This window comes from Phymastichus coffea, unplaced genomic scaffold (assembly GCF_024137745.1).
Source record: "Phymastichus coffea isolate CEN01 unplaced genomic scaffold, Cenicafe_Pcof_1.1 PCOF00004, whole genome shotgun sequence".
Taxonomy (NCBI): Eukaryota; Metazoa; Arthropoda; class Insecta; order Hymenoptera; family Eulophidae; genus Phymastichus; species Phymastichus coffea.
In genome coordinates this window covers 1,308,228-1,325,971 of record NW_026706815.1, presented here as the reverse complement: position 1 = coordinate 1,325,971, position 17,744 = coordinate 1,308,228, and the positions used below count along the sequence as shown (strand labels likewise).

Sequence of the window (17,744 nt, the reverse complement as noted above, 5' to 3'; positions counted from 1 at the left end):
TTCGGAGACGAATGGACGAGCATGTCGCTCGAGAGGAGAGTTTGCTCCGAATTGGGCGATGGAACGAACATATGCAGAATAACCGTTCCGCTATTCAGTAAGCTCACGAGAGCGCTTCAGATGAGTCCCTGAGACAGGCGAGGTATTATAACGCCAAGCACAGGGTCCACAGGTTTAAGGGAGGGGACTGGGTGTGGAAGAAGAATCGCGGGTTGTCCTGCGCGGTGCAGGGCATTTCCGCGAAGTTAGCGCCCAAGTTGATAGGTCCCTTTATCGTCGCGAAGGTACTTGGTGCCAACTCGTATCGTCTTGCCAACCAACAGGAAGAGGTCACGGAATTGATATATGCCAAGGACCTCAAGCCCTACTATGGGCAAGATGACGACTTACCGGAAGATGAGACCCGACGACGAGATGACGACGAGACCTCTACCACCGAGGGAATCGAGGCGACGAGCGTTCCGCCTAATGCGAGCGACGCGACGACACGCGGAAACGGGCGCGCCGACATTACGGATAACACCCTCCGGAATAACGACGCGACAACTTCGAGCTCACGTTGTCACACTCGTCCCAATCCTCCCGACCAAGTCCCAACAAACATCTCTTCAACTAACGCCATGAAGCGCCCACGAGGGAGGCCTCGCAAGTACGCGCTAACCACACACACTACACCACATCGACAGAATACACGGGCTCCCCCTCCCATCGTCGGGACAAGGAAGAGGGGTAGACCACCGAGAACGCCAACCGTAGATGCATGAGGCCCAGTGATCGAAGGACCTGGGAGACCGACGCTAAGGACCCCACCTTCAACCCCGGAAGGCCCTGGGCAGCCGGACAGGCGCCCACCTTCGATACCCGAGGAAAATATTCTGGACACTGATGTGTGGGATTGTTACAGGATGCAGTTCACGCTCGAGTAATTCGAGCAGGCGGCGGCCGCCCTCATCGGGTTAGATTTGGGCCCCGCCGTAGAAGGAGTGATCCATGCCGCTCTACACCTCCTCAGCATCAGGAAGGAGGAGGAGGAGCAAGCACGGGTGCGAACTCACGAGAGCTCGTCATCCGTGCTTATAGAGGAGCTCCCCACGGACGAGACCACCACGCGCGCGTCGATGACGCCCGGCATCACGCGTATCGATACCGTGCCGCTACCTGGGCCCCCAGCGGAAGCCATCCCGCTGAAGGCCCCACCAACCTCCGTTGGCTCCCAAACGGAGGAGGGCTTCGCCGACGCGACCTGGCGCCCCAGGTTCACCAGCCAGACGCCCTCGTCTGGCAGTTGAACCTGGGAAGAGATAGTGGCGGGGTTGAGGGAGGTCGAGCAAGACTGGACGACCCTCAACGCCCTCCAACGAGCCGTGTACGCAAAGTATGACGCGTACACGGCTCCGGGACACCGCCCCGATGATATGGACCATTGGAGTAAGGTGGTATCCCGCCGACGCCAGTTCGCGCTGGCGCTAAAAGGAGTCCAGCGTCGTCACCGCCAGGCCCTCGAGGGCCCGGCGAATGACGCACCCGTGGACCTCTCCCAACCTCCAGTCATTGGAGCCAGACCAACGGCTCCTGGGGCCGGGTCGGAGGCTAAGACACGCCAGGGCCCGCGGGTGTGCGGGGTGAACCTGGTGGTGAATGTAGACGGCAGCAATGGGGGTCAAGCAACGGGACCCATCCACATTAACCTTGTGGTAGGGTCCACGGGTGAGGACCACACGATCGAAAGGCTGTTGTGGTCCGCCCTGAACCGGCAGAACGGGTTGCCACTGACCCCCAGAGAACGAGGCCTCCCGCGTGGCACCCTCTCCCGCGCTCAGTGGGAAGGGTGCAACGTCTGCCATTACCCCGGGGTGACCCACACAGACCGCTGCCCACGTGTGCGGCAACACGTCGACCTGGTCCAACAGAGGCTGTGATGGGAGGCACGCGGCCGTCCTCCGTTAGACGATGAAGGCCGGGAGAAACCAACAAGACCAACCAGGTGATCATTCCCTGCCCCCGTGGGCAGGGCCACACACACACACCTTCACCGAATAAAGACTGTTCGAAATACCACTTGGACTATGACCCTTTATTATCCTTTCTCCTCTCCACCTCGGAAGGGACAGCGCTAATATGGTTATTGTCGAGGACCTCGCAGGTCCAGACTGGAAGGGGGCTGTGACGGTAAACGTCAAATTAGCGCTAATAGCCTAACCTAGTGGCTGCCCGCGGGGGCAGCACTTACCGGGAAACGAAAAACGTAATGAAGGAATTCGGCACGCGACGAGGCGGAACGCGCGCGATTGAAAATGAACCAGTGAGGGATTAGCCATCAACACGCTTGGCCAAAAGTGAAGAATCAGCTATCGATACGGAGGCCACAGAAATTGAGGTTCGCGATCTGATTGCCCGTACGTGTCCCAGAGATCAACAAAAAGTAGTTACCGAGCTATACGGAGTGCAGACCTAAGCCAGTTGAAGCAGCGTCGTTCCCTGCGGAATCTAGTGTGTGGGTGTGTGAGGTTTCGCCATCGAGGGCGAAACCACGTGCGTGCGAATTCATGATCCGCGAAAAGAACAGACAAACTTTACCGCTACGAGAGTGCGAGTTGCTCATCCGTTCACCGCAAGACTGCTAAAAGGTATGCTGGCCAGCTTAATCTCGCGACCGCGATTGCATGCATGATAATTAATTTTCCGTACTCGAAGCGAAGCGTGCATGTAATAGCTCTGCTAACAAAGAACGGCGAGCGATCCGACTCTGTATGTCGTCGTCGTGCGAGCGCCACTGTAAACATAAACACACGGGCCAATTCTAGTGTAGCATTTGAGAGATAATAAAAGAGTTTTCGTCCGTGATATTAACCAGTACTTTTGACGTGTTTATTCCGTATTGATTTCACTCCTGTAGTTAGTTGGTTGACTGACACCTGTTCCCTCTTGCTCTCCGACTCCCATATTAAACATAGATAATTACGTGCGTTTTTCAATACGATTACGGGGATAAAATTAATTAAACGGTACCCACCCCGTTACAATAGACGTATAGTTTTTGAGTTTGCCTTAAAGAATTTAATTTATAAAGAATTTGCTTTAGAATTGCTATATCGAAATCAATAATAATTGGGGAACGATCTGTTGTTAAATCGAGATACGATTTAGCTGATAGAGGTTTAGTGTTTAAGCCATTGATGATTACAAAATCTATTAAGTTTGGTAGTTTATTTATATCGGAAGGCCAGTATGTAGGTTCTCTTGTTAATATTGGTGTTAGGTTTTCGGTCTTTGATGCTTGTAGGTAGTCTTCTTTGTATGCTTCAGTTATATGATGTTTAATATGTATTTTTTATTATTATAGCTGTTTCTAGGTATGCTTTGCCGTCAGGATGGTTGGTATTATATAATGTGTATTGTGGTATTTTTAGAAAATTTTTATTTCTGAAGTGCGTTTCGGATATTCACATTATATCGATATTACTTTCTATAAAAAAAAGGCTTTATTTCGATGCTTCTCTGCGCTAAACCTTTAGCATTTTAAATTGCTATTTTTAATTCTATATTCATAAAATTTTATTTATGAGCGTTGTAAGTAGATTTAGCATCGTGTCTACGAGGTCTGTTCGGAAAGTATCGGGCCTACCTTTATATTTTCGTGCTAGCGTTATTCTTTATCATCAGGTGGGTGGCAACTTCAAATTGATCCCCACTTGATTGAATAAAACGGTTCCATTGATGTTTCCACTTTTCAAAACAGTCCTGGAACTCACTTTTAGGGATAGCCTTAAGTACACTCGTCGCATTGTTTTCAACCGTTGTTTTGTCATCGAATCGGTGTCCTTTGAGTAGTTTTTTTAGTTTTGGAAACAGCCAAAAGTCACAAGGGGCTATGTCGGGACCGTATGGAGGTTGTCGAAGCAATGCGATATTGTGTTTGCTCAAAAACTGCTGCACAAGATTGGATGAATGCGCTGGCGCATTATCGTGATGGAAAAGTCAGTCACCACTTTCCCAATAGTGCGGCCGTTTTCTTCTTATTGCATGACGCAAACGTTTTAAAATTTAAAAGTAGTATTCTTTATTGATTGTCTGATCTGTTGGTGCATATTCATGATATACAACACATTCACAATCGAAAAAAATAATCAACATTGACTTAATATTGCTCCGACTTTGACGTGCTTTTTTTGGTCTTGGCGATTCAGAATGCTCCCACGGTGAAGATTGTTGTTTTGTTTCAGGATCATAACCATAAACCCATGATTCATCACCAGTAATAACTTTTCTAAGCACATTGTCATCATTATTGACCATTTCCAGATTGTCCAGAGCGATTTCTAAGCGAATGTTCTTCTGCTCTGCTGTGAGCAATTTTGGGATGAATTTCGCACATACGCGTTTCATTCCTAAATTTTCGGTTAAAATTTCTGAAATGATAGTTTTTGGTATCCCAAGGTCTTCTTTTAGTTCTGGTACAGTCATACGACGATCTTGTTCGATTGCAACTCGCACCCGCTCAATATTATCTGCGGTTTTTGTTGTCAAAGGTCGACCGGAACGAGAATCACTATCGACAGAAGTGCGACCATCCTTGAACCGTTTATACCACTATTTTATTCGTGTTTTGCTCATACACTCGCTTCGGAAGGCCTTTTGCATCATTTCAATAGTTTTTGAACTCGTTTTTCCGAGTTGAAAGCAAAATTTGATGCAAATTCGTTGATATTGTTTTTCAGTCATTTTTGACAATATCAAAATCCGACAAACGCGAAAAAGGCAATGTAAACAAAGACACGCTGCGCATGAATTATACGTCCGGCAGATGTCAGTAAGTAACCAATAGATTCGTGAGGCTTTGTTGTTGACGTTTCTGTCCGGTAGAAGTCGCTCGAACACTATGGCGCGAAGATATAAACGTAGGCCCGATACTTTCCGGACAGACCTCGTATTCTGTTCATCAGTTGTGCCATAATATTTGCTAATTGATTGTCGTTGTTACTTACTGTTGGTTGAGGTATCTGTGATTGTTTGGGTTCTTATGTTATGAACGTATTACAGCTAGCGGTATGCGCATATGAGATGTTTGGTCTAACTGTATAGTAAATACATATATATAGTAAATATTTCCTAACTGTTTTTGCTTTAGTGAAGTAAACAGATTTTGTTGGAGTTGTTTTCTTGCACTACATCCTTTATAACTTGCTACGTGATTACCACGGCAGTTTGCACATTTTACTTCTTTTATTTTGCTTTGAATTGGACAGTTAGCTAACAAATGATTTTGTGCGCATTTTACACAGACTGGTGCTCTATCGCAGTAATTTTTGGTGTGGCTGTATTCTTGGCATCGTATGCACTGTAGGATTTCTCTTTTCTTATAAGGAGTTCAAAGCTGATGATTTGTTGTATTAATTCATCTATTTCGTATATTTCTTCGTTGTCCTCTTTTGTTTTTATATTAACGTAAAATATCGGTAGTGGTTGTTTGGAAATTCTGTGTTTAATATTTGTTATTCTTATTACCTCATGATCGTATAACTTAATTTCTTTTTTTAAGTTTATCTATATTTACCGATGGATGTATATTTTTCAATACTGCTTTATACAGTTTATTTTCTTTTTGTTGGAATATGTATAAATCATTATTTTTATTTTCAAGATCTTCTATAGTTACAGCAAATAGTTCCGGCTTATTGATTTGAATTTTTATTGCATCATTATTGAGTAATTTTAAAATGTATTCATTTTTAGCTACCTTGTCCAATAAGTTTTTCAGAAGACTAATATTTAATACACCGTTAACAAAAATCAGTGGAGTTTTAGGTGTTTTAATAATAGTTGTTGTTAATAGAAAGTTTTTTTTACCTGCGTTTTCATTAACTTTTTTCTCGGTTTCTGTTTCTGACAATATTTCGCTTACATTACATTATTGCTTACTTTGAGTTTGTTATTTGCATTACCTAACCAGTAGTCACTAATTTGTGTTTGTCGTTTCTTTGCAATTTAATTTTTATCTGGGCTATTCCGTGCTCTTTTATTTCTCATGATTTTCCATTTTTCAGTTTTCAAATTTTTAGATTCTTCTGAATTTGTTCGCTGTTTTTGTTGGTGTAGCCATAACAGCTATATTAATTATAACTATTTATGTATGTTTTTGTTTATTTGCTTTAATCTGTTTACTTTCCACTCAACTATATACTCTTACGGTTGCTCGAGTTTTAGAGAGCATCAATCTCAAGTCCGAACTGACTAAGCTCTGAAAAAAAAATATAGAAAGACTTTCACAGATCATTTTAGAAGTAGATATAAATGTTCCTGCCCAAATGCTATGACTTTTTTTTTATTTAACGGTCTATTTATGCTCCATCAGTGCTAATCAACGAGGGAGGCTTGTAAGGTGTTTGAAACAAAGCACATGAAACTTTTTTTAGTGGTGCTTGTATCAATTAGCAGGGACTGGGAATTGAACCCTGGCCTACCAGGTGCGAGTCAGTCGCCCTACCGACCGAGCCATTGCATGCCTCAATGCTATGATTGATTTCTATAAAATATGGATACCGAATATTTTGTGTACCTACTGTGTGCCATTCCTTAATCAGTGGAATAAAGGTAATGAAAGGAAGAAACTATTCACGTCTCCTATGATTTGGCGAAAACCTCGGAATCATGTAGATGACTTTTACTTTTGTTCAACTTTTGTAGATGAATTCAATTCAAGAAATAGAACTGGAATCGTATTTGTCAGTTACTTCTGTTACAAAACCAATATGAGAAATGAATCTCGAACCCTCTAGTGAACTGGACAATCATTTTCTTGATGACAGTTTAAAGGATAATGAAGATCTGGAAATTAAAGTTGCGGAAGCAGAAGTAGATATGTCTTCGCAAAATGCCGATAGTCATTCTGATCTTCACGTGCTAAAAAATTCTTAAGATTATTTATTCTTAAGAAACTAAGATCTTGTAAGAGATTTGGAACTCTTTAAAGAAAACGCTGAGCTTTTCGCAGTTAGGCTCCAGAAAAAAAGACTTCTCGTACCAAAAACCAGAGTAACAATATAGCGATAAAGAGACAAACTATTAAAAAATATTAGCATTACGATGAATCATTTATTGTAATGATCTTCAAGGTTTGATCACTGAATTTGAGTGCGTTACTACTAGCGCTGTAGATTGGCGACTATTCCTTGATTCTTCCAAAGAATGTTTCAAAGCGGTGTTATTGTATAACAGAAATATCTGTGCGTCCGTTCTCATAGCATATTTAAGAATTTTGGAAGAGAGCTACGTTGACCTCGAATTTTTGCTCATTAAACTATCGTGTAATCAACACTTATGGCAGATAAACAGTGACCTCAAAATAATAGCGATCATACTTGGTTAAAAGAATGGTTTTGTTGAGTTTCCGTGTTTTTTATGTGAATAGGACACTCGTGATCGGACTCGTTAAACAATTTATCAAAGTTATGAAACCACATAACAGTGATGCTTTTAATTATCTCTTCACTAAATTTCCAAATTTATCTCATGCCGAAATTGACAAAGGTTTTTGAATAAAATGTAAATAAAAGCTCTTATATCAGGTGAAATATTTGAGAGTCAAATGACAACTCTTGAGCTTGCTGCTTGGAAGAACTTTAAATAAGTTGTAACCACATACTTAGGCAACAATAGAGGTCACAAATATAAAAATATCGTTACTATAATGTTGAAAGCTTATAACAATTTTGGTTGTTTCATGAATTCTAAAATAGACTACCACGATTTACACCTTAAATTTTTCACGGAGAATCTTAAAGATTTCATAGAAGATTACATCAAGATATCAAAGTTATGGAACAAAGATACCAGGGTATTTGAAACGAACATATGGTGGTACACTACTGCTGGAGTTTGAAACGCCATATAAAAATGCAATATAAGTGAAAACTAGTTCGTATATCATTCGAAACCAAGAAGACACATTATTCAGGATAAAAGTGCTGAAGTTCAAAGAACTTGAGTTTTAAGGGGTTGAAGGTTAAGAGCTTTCACATTCACAAACTTTGAGATCAAAGACTTAGGGTTGAAGGCTTTAAAAAGTAGTTAATAGCAAAGCGGTATAGTACTGATTCAATAATTCGACGGTATCAGGTTCAGTTCTTGATTAAATCAGATTTTTTCTTTTTTTTCACTAATTAAATGGCATATTCTACATCATATAATAGCTATTTATAGTGATAGAATATAAAAAATGATTATTTTATGAATAAATACATTTCTTGTTTGCTAAATATTGCCAACTTCCGAAAAAAATTTTATCAATTCGTTCAAAAATGACGTCTAAACATATTTCAATTTGAGACATGAAATCATGTAATTAAGATACGTCTTTATAAAATATCAATAAAATACGTCTTTTTTTTAATAGATCCTTGACGCTCTACTGCATCTATAAATAAAAAACCTAATCTACCAATGACATGATCTAAAATATGTGTCCTTATTATATAAAATTACCTTGAATTTTTAGGGATATGATCCAAATTGCTGTGAGTTTCAGGAAATTTCTCATTAATACAATTGAATGTCACATCATCATTAGAATCGTTGTAATGTAAATATTCATCATAAATAGTCTGTTGTCTTTCCAAGGACGGCTTTCGCCGTGGACCTGCAATAAAACGTAATAATGAATGTAAATAAAATTGAAAATTGTTATTTAAATATGAATTGATAGTACTTTAGAAGAGCAAATTCTATTGTATTAAAATTTTTTTATCAAATGAGTAAAAAACTTTATTATAATCTTTATTGCAAAATATAAATTATTTGTAGAATATCAGTGTTATTTTTTTTCCGCTGAAAATTTTTGTTTGAATGAAAATAGAACATTTTAATTGTACTGTATATCAGCATGGTAATATAGTAATTGTTGCGAATGAATCACTGTTAACTAATCGAAATGAGTATATCGGTAAGTAATATAAATGAATGTTTTGAATTAAACGATACAAGTTATTGGCTTAAATTGGAAAAAAATACAAAGATGTCGTTATGGTACAAAGACTAACCTTTATCAACTGCAGCTTGAATACGCGATACTGGGATATCTAATGTCATGATGAAAACTCGATATATGAACAGAGGACAGCTCAATCTCATCTCAATATTATTTTAATTTATCCTTCTACATGTACTATATTAAACGCACAATCCTCAATAAATTGAATAGCGGAACATTATTTAAACATTCAAATTTCTATAATTTAAGTCGGTATTGGAAAACTTGATATTCTTGCCTTATTGTTCCCTTACATTTTACACATATATATCATTGCCCTTTTACAGATATAATTAATTATGCATTTACCAAAGAATAATATTTATCATATTGAGTAATAATATTGAGTAATAAAGAATTTCTACAAATTCTTTCATTTTAATTAGAGATGGCAGTTAACTTTTGTGACAAGAGCAGGCCGTGCGCAGGCTTCTCGTCTGCGTTTCTCCCTCCTTCTCCACTCGACAAGGCATGGTAGCCAACGTTGGGCGCATTAAAGTATGCGCCTAACACTCGGCCTTTTTGTTTTAGCGCCAAGGACGGGCCAGCGGAGCTGAGCGCAGGAAAAGTTGAGAGAGAGAGAGAGAGAGAGTGAGTATTAAGCCTATGCAGGGATAGGCAGGCGCGCGACGCGTGACCGATAAGCGGCGCATCATGTGCCGACTAACTAATAGATCAGGAAGGGATAAGAGCGACCGCCGCTGAGCGGCCGCGAGACGGTCAGCGCGAAAAAAATGCGTGCGCGAGTCCATTCTAGTTTCGAGCAGTAAGAAAGGAAGAGAGAGCCAGAAAAGAGCGTATTAGAAGTCAATACCCTTGATTGCCAGAGCAGAGTGACCAGCTTATCGTCGTTCCCGTTAGACAATTCGAGGGCAGCAGCCTTGTCAATTATCACAGCCTTCTAGGACAGCAGCCTCCACAGCTTCTACTATTACCCGGGACAACGATCTCGTCACGGTCGCAGCTCTCCTCGGAAAGCGACCCCGCCACCAACAGCAGTTCTTCCGGGATTGCAACCTCGCCGATTGCAGCTCTCGACCGAGTAGGCAGCAACACAACAAGGTCAAGGTTCTTTGTCCTTTTCTGAATATCTCTTTCTCTCTACAGCTAGTGTATGCGTTGTTTCACACTTTTCCGTTTTGAGGGTGGTATAGCGTAATCAAAACATTTCCACCCCTCTCTCTAGGCGCCAATAGGTTGGCATAGCCCACTGTCTTTTAACCCTTCGCTTTCAAATACATTGGGGATCCGGAAGTCAAGTTTGCTACGACATCCCTGACGCACTCAGCGAGTCGGAACCTTTTTGATCTAAGGCGGTGACCTCCTCGAAAGGAGTACCGATCTTTTCACGGTTCGACGCTCAAGGAGAGCGGAACTAAAGGCTTGACCCTCGGTTTAGGCGCGACGGGACTCTAGTTGCCCCAACGTCTACTACGTCCGAAGCACGCAGCATACAAATCTTACGAGATTTCCTTGACCTGGTACCACTACCCCGCAGAGGCCAACCCAAATTGGGATGTCAGAAAAGAGACTCATCCAGGACAGCCAGAGGAAATTCCTAAGACGATCGACCAGATAAGCCCCTCTTCCTGGGCTCGCGTTCGAAGATCATCCCAACCTGCGTTCCTGTATTAAGGGATTTATCCCACGACTCACAGGTCTATCGCTTCGACGTGCCAAGGGACGTCTTCCCATTGCGTTTCGGTCATCCCCGTTCACACTGGTGGGTGTCCGTTATTCGAAAAGGTTGTGTTCTGATTTTTGCCCGAGTCTTGGATTTCGCTTTCCATGGAAGGCTTTTATGACTCGCTGATATTGATCTCTGCTCTTTCGATTAATTTTCTGACTTGGGTCAGGGGCAGGGTCTCGCCTAGCCGACAAGGCGACTCCCCAGGCAGTTTTCAATATTCGTGCCAGTCATGCCACTCATTCAAATCAATTTCCGAGATCCAGGCTCAAATCAGGTGTTTTAGCGTTCGAGATTAGCGTTCAAATTGTGTTTTCTCACACAAAGGTGTCGGGCCTTACTCCCGGAGCTCGAGGCAAAGAACTTTGGGTGGCTGCTATGACCACGACCACGACTCTTTACCCACAATAGTGGCACCTACCGATTGCCAGTCGATAGGGAGTAATTTCTTATCTACCCGAATTAGATTCGGATTGCCGGGACCATTGGTCCTCTGCAACTAGCTCCCGGAGCGGTCTTCCGTCCTCTAAGAGGGCGCGCGGTACCACAATCCCAAGAGATTTCCCCTCAAGTGATTCCCAGATTTTGGCTTTTCTAGGATTGAGTTGAGCTCTTGGGGTGTGGTAGACTCATTTGAATGTTTGGGCGTTTACGGGCCGCACCTCACCACGTGTTGTCATGGTCCGTGTTGTTTATTTTCGTTTGGCCAACTGGCCTTTTGCCCTAAGGGCGAGCGTTGTGTGTTTTGCCTACTGTTTCTTTACAGAAACAGCGTTTTCATCCCCACCACGTGAAGGTACACACATCCGCACATGTGATTGCAAGTCTTCGTTCAAATACACATTGCATTCACTTCGGGTCGACTAGCATTAGTTGCTTGTCGAGGGCAATCGGTGACGCATTTTGTACTTCAGCATTTGCATTTGCTTATGCCCGTACATGTAAGAGAAGTTTACGACATCCTCTCCCAAAACAACAAAGTGTTTGTTTGAGAAGTCTCCACTCTCTGTTGAGGAAGACAATTACTATCCGCCGCTTTGACAAAAGATTTTCGCACAAGGTGACCTGGCCAGCCTCGCGGCTGGCCATATGGTGCACTATGTGCATCATTCATGTTTTTGCTAAGCGGATTATAATCGAGCTTCCTGAGAGCTTCGTGATCGCAACCGCCTCTCTTTCTCTCTACACTCTCTCTCTCCGATGATGCGACGACCGGTGCGAGTAGATAAGCAATGTATGTTCTGTAACACAAAGGAGCCGACAAAGGATGCCGCCAATGTATAAGGATACGTGTATGTTCTGGGAATCAAAGGAGCCGCTCGATGAAGGTGTGAAGGTAGTGACACCTTTTAATTTATGGTCAGACCCCATGGTGAGTTTCTAAAAGGCATTTGATGTACCTTTGACACCTCCCGCGTGCCAGTGGGCCCCATGCTGAGTGTTAAAGGGCATTTGATGTTGGTTTAACACCTCGCGCGCGCCGCTAATGTATAAGGGATATGTGTATGTTCTGGGACACAAAGAGGCCGCCCGATGAAGGTGTCGCGATAGTGACACCTTTTAATCGCGATAAGGTGAGACCCCATGCTGAGTGTTACATTTAATGTTCGTTCGACACCTCCCGCGTGCCAGTGGGCCCCTTCGAGGGGGCCAGTGCCCCCCCCCCTCTCGCTGTCCTTCGATAGTAGGGCGCTTCACCCACCCACCCATTCACAGAGGTTGTTAAGGTAGGATGCTGTAGAAGTCGGTAGGGTGTTTGGTAAACTATATGCTTATGCTGGCTGAGTATGGACCCTCGGAGAGGGGGTAGCGTCTCTAGCTTGCTAGGCGCGTACACCGTATAGTTCGGATACTGTTTTCTCTCTCTCTCTCTCTCTCTCTCTCTCTCTATCCCTCTCTCTCGCTCTCCTTCGATAGTAGGGCGCTATGTGGCCCCTTCGACAGAGTGAAACCCCATGCTGAGTGTCTAAAAGGCATTTGATGTACCTTTGACACCACCCGCTGAGTACCTAAAAGGTAATCGATGTAGCTTATGCATTGAAGATGCGCCGCCAATGCATAAGATATATGCGTATGTCCTGAGACAGAAGCCAGTGGGCCCTTCGACAGTACCCCCCCCCCCTCCCATTCACCCACTCTCCCACCCACCTACAGATGTTGTTAAGGTAGGTTGCTATAGAAGTCGTTGCTAAGAGTCTAAAGCATAACTGATGTTCCTTTTTAAATGAAGATGCGTTCTAGCAGCGTGCACTATCCTTTTTCAGGGCCATATATATAATTTAGGAAACTTTCGACCACACACACCAGCTTGCACTTTCTCCAATAACGCTTTACCTTATGTTGAGGGTTAAAACGCATTCGATGTTCCTTTTTCAATGAAGAGGCGTTCGAAAGGATGTACGCAGCAGGTGATTGGAGATAGAGTAATCTTAATGACGAATTGTCTGTTAGTCATTTTATTGCTTTTTTTTTTGACTTAGAGATAAGGTTTTTGAGTTAGCCTTGTTTAGTTGCGTTAACATCTTCCAATATGCTAAGCGTCTAAAGCGAAATCAATGTTCTTCTTCCTTTAAAGATTTTTATTAATTTGACTAGAGTTTCTTTTGGAGAGTAGGAATCATCCTGATTTTTCCGAAAATCTTTTCCGGAGTCAATCGTTCGGTAGTGCTCAAGAAGTATACATCGACGAAGCATTTAATATTTTTAGTAACCATTCTTTGCTTTTTATAAAAAAATTAAAATGGATAGTGTACAAATAATAAATACAATAAATGCCATGATTATTTTCATGGTTAATGTAAGTATTTTATCTATATATTCTATTAATTATTTAAGATAGTTTTTATAATAAATTTTTTATTTTTTCAGACTCCTCCGATCCTGCTAGCTAGTTTACCAACTAGCATATTTTATTGTTTAATGATTGCGATTTTAAGAGTGGTAAGTATTTTTTATATAATATCAAATATATTTATTTTTAATCTTTTTATTTTTTCTTTTCAGCTAAATATAATCGTAACGGAGCCGTCGCATAGGCGACATATTCAACATATATTAGAAGTAGTTATAAAGGTATGTATATAAATAATTATATTTAAATAAGTATTTTTAAATAAGTATATATATTGTTTTCTTAGTTACAGAGCGATGTTGAGAGAATAGAAAGAGCTGCGGCCGAAAGAGCTGCGGCCGAAAAAGCTGCAGCCGAAAAAGCTGTAGCTGAAAGGGCCGCAAGCGAGAGGGCCGCTGAGCTCGAAAGGGCCGCGGCTGAAAGGACAGCAAAAACTGCAAAATATTTAGCTGAAAGGGCTGAAAGGGCTGCTAAAGCTGTGGCCGAGAAGACGGCGAGGGCTGCGAGCTAAACAACAGCCGTAAAAGCAGCCAAAAAAAAATGTGTAAACGCTGTTCCGTTAGCAGCGTTTACATCTCTTCCACCAAAGAAGAAATTTCTTAAGGTAAGATTATTTATTATTATAGATAAATACATTTTTTATTTAATAACTAAATTTTTAAAAATGAATATTATTTTTTAGATGATTGTTGCTACTGATGCTGTGGATCGAAATGCACCATCGAGATGCCCCATGAGTAGCATCGAAAATGCCCTTCCACCGGCAGTCATCGCTACCAGCAGCAGCAGCAGCAGCAGCAGCAGCAGCAGCAGCAGCAGCAGCAGCAGCAGCAGCAGCAGCAGCATGATTTTACCTACCACGAGCACGCAGAAAGTGGTACCTAAGGTAAAATGTATTAAAATAATCCAGGACCATAGTGTATTTTCTTGTTTTAACAGGAAACCTACACGACCTACCAAACCATGTGGTAGGAAAAATAATTAAAAAATTAAAAAATTTTTGTAATTTAATTAAATTTAATGTAATTTAATAAAATTAAATAAATTGATTTAAATTAAAAAAAATATATCTCTCTCTCTCTCTCTCTCCCTTCCTCTCTCACTCTCCTTCAACAGTAAACATGCTGACTAGATGCATGTCCTAGGAGAGGGGGTAGCATCTCTAGCTGCTTGCTAGCAGCGTACACCGTATAGCCCTTGGAGAGAGGGTAGCGTCTCTAGCTTGCTAGACGCATACGCTGTATAGTGTGGATGCTGCTCTCTCTCTCTCTCTCTCTCTCTCTCTCTCGCTCTCCTTTAATAGTAGGGTATTTGGGCCCTTGGAGAGAGGGTAGCATATAGCTTGGTAAACTATATGCTGCTCTCTCTCTTTCTTTAAGCAAGCGCTATACTATTTTCATTAGATTTCGGAAACCTTTCAACCTCACAGTTGATTTTATTCGAATATTAATTAATAAAACTTATAGAATTTTCGTTTAATTATTAATTTATTGTTCATTCAACTCTACATTCAATATAATACAGTCTGTCTATAATCTTTATTTTCAGTAGTTGACATCGCTATATTGAAATATTGAGTTAAATTTTTATATGTAATAATGTCAACTTCATCAATACCTTCCATTTCAGATTACTTTAGTCTAGCTTTTATCCATGAAAACAATCTTTGTGCATTTGTAACGGCACATACAAAGTTAGCTGGTTTATTATAATGATATGTACATATTGTTTCTAATGGGTAAGGTAATGCGCTCATTGGTGGACATCTCATCTCGCTTTCAAGTTCTAAAATTTTTCTAAAAAAGGAAAAAAATTTTTAATTAATAATGATTTTAATTTCTAACAAAAAAATAAATAAAATTAAATTGTTTGATTCTACTGACAGTAATAATTGTAAAATAAATAATTTAGACTAGGCGGGCTATACTGTCAAATAAATTGTTTTTATTATGTCGACGACGTTTCGGTTACATTTTTGGTAACCCTTTTCAAGTCTCTACAACATTTAAACATGTACATAGATTTTATTACAGATCATTTTTGATGTATAGTATTCTTTTTTTTTTCTTACACAATTATATTAATGCTTACCAATCATTTTTTGGACGCGCAAATATTATCACATTGTTTTTGTTAAAAATTAACAAAGTCAGACTTAAAAAGTAATTTTCATATTTGCGACGTTATTGCGAGTGAATGAGTGACTGAAAATATTCGGACTGTAATAGAGTAGTATCAGGCTTATGTTGCAATTTTATTATGGAGAATGACAATCAACCGGTCAGTCCACAACGGTATAGTAATACAAAGGAGAATTTAAAGCAATTTACTGATATGATTCTTAAACACAGATTTTAGGTTTTGTGTGTCTTGTATTTTATTTACGCTATTAAATTTTGTGATAAAGATCATTTCTGAAATTAAACGTTTAAAGTATGATTGTTCTACGTCTAAAATTTTAATATTTTTGTGATCGAAATTGAAATTGTGGCCTGTTTCTTTCATGTGCATAACAAGAGCTGATTTATCTCTATTATAAAATTATAAATAGCTGACTTAAATACTCACATAAACTATCTTATCAATAATATTCATATATTAGAAAAAAATATTATAACAACAATGGGCATATCAATGTTTGAATGTTTTGAAAATTTCTTTGAGAAAAAAAGTTGCCTATACGCAGCTAACATTGAACGTACATTAAATAAAAAGTTCTCACAATTGTATTTTAATAAGGATAATTTACATTATGATTTCAATTTCAATAACGAAACCAATTTTATTAATAATACACAACTCTTTCAAAATCTAAATAACACATACAGTCCTAATAATATTAGCACAAATAATACCACCAATAATTGTGAAAAAATTCAGAATATTAGTGAAAAATGGATAAACAATTTCACTTCTATTGAAATACCCTCATTTTTATTACAAGCTTTATATTTAGGCAGAAATTTTAATTTTACTACCAACATCAATGAAAAAGTAACTTTAGAATTTTTTAAAGGATTAGATAAAAATCTGAAAATTAATAATGAAAAAAGCAACCAATTTAGAAGTGAAATTTTGCTATTTTTAAAAAATAATAAATCAAAAAATTCAAAACTACAAGACAACATTATAAACAATATTCTCTCTAAAAGTTCTGAATTTTTAAAGAATAACTCCAATATTATGATCTCAAAAGCTGACAAAGGTGGTTCTTTCACAATTATTAACAAAACAGATTACATAAAAAAATTAGAACTTTGCTTACAAGATGAAAAAATGTACGAAAAAATTAAATCAGATCCACTTAAAGCACTTGAAACAAGAACTGATAAATTCACTAAAATTATCAACAATTCTAATTTATTTGGTAATGATGAAAAGATTTTTTGGACTAAAAAAAACAAGTGCAATCTATCTAGATGCTATGGTTTAATCAAGGTTCACAAAGAAGGAAACCCATGTAGATTGATAATTTCCGCTTTAAATAGCCCTTTATATGATTTGTCAAAATTTTTCTCAAAATTTTTACAAAAACACTTACCAAAATCTCCATATAACGTTAAAAATAGCCTCGAAATTAAAAAGTTCATTGACGATTTCAAAGTCCCACATGGTTTTTGTTTAATTAGCTTTGATGTAGTATCCTTGTACAATAATATATATTATGAAGCCGTTGAAAGAGCAATTGAGAGACGATGGCATCATTTGATGTGTAAAATTAACCTCTCATTACGAGATTTTTGCGAAATTATTGAGTTTATCATGACTAACAATTATTTTACGTTTAATGGACAATTTTACAGACAAAAGTTTGGCAGTGCGATGGGGAGCCCGATTAGCTCAATACTAGCCGACATTGTTTTAACTGACTTAATTGAAGATTGTCTAATCTGTTGTCCATACGAAATTCTATTTTGGAAAGTTTACGTCGATGATGGATTGGCTTGTGTACGAGAAAGCGAGATTGACTTGATTTTGTCTTACTTAAATAGTTATGACATTAATATCCAATTTACAGTCGAAAAACCTAACAACAATAATATTAACTTTTTAGATCTATCATTGACGATTACAGACGATAGATCAATAATTACCAATTGGTTTCATAAGCCAACACATGCTGGCATGTACTTAAATTTCCTTTCCCACACTCCTCTTCAACAAAAAATCGCTACTGTTTA

The 17,744-nt window shown here is 39.7% G+C and overlaps 1 protein-coding gene across 1 annotated transcript in view; it reads right to left on the bottom strand.

The window, feature by feature from the left end:
* Window positions 1–17,744, bottom strand: part of LOC131666951 (putative uncharacterized protein DDB_G0282133) — a 1,302,717-nt gene that overhangs the window by 684,532 nt on the left and 600,441 nt on the right. Inside the window, exon 10 of the mRNA XM_058940077.1 lies at window positions 8,482–8,635. Within this exon, the coding sequence (XP_058796060.1) occupies window positions 8,482–8,635 (154 nt within the window). The remainder of the gene's footprint in view (window positions 1–8,481; window positions 8,636–17,744) is intronic.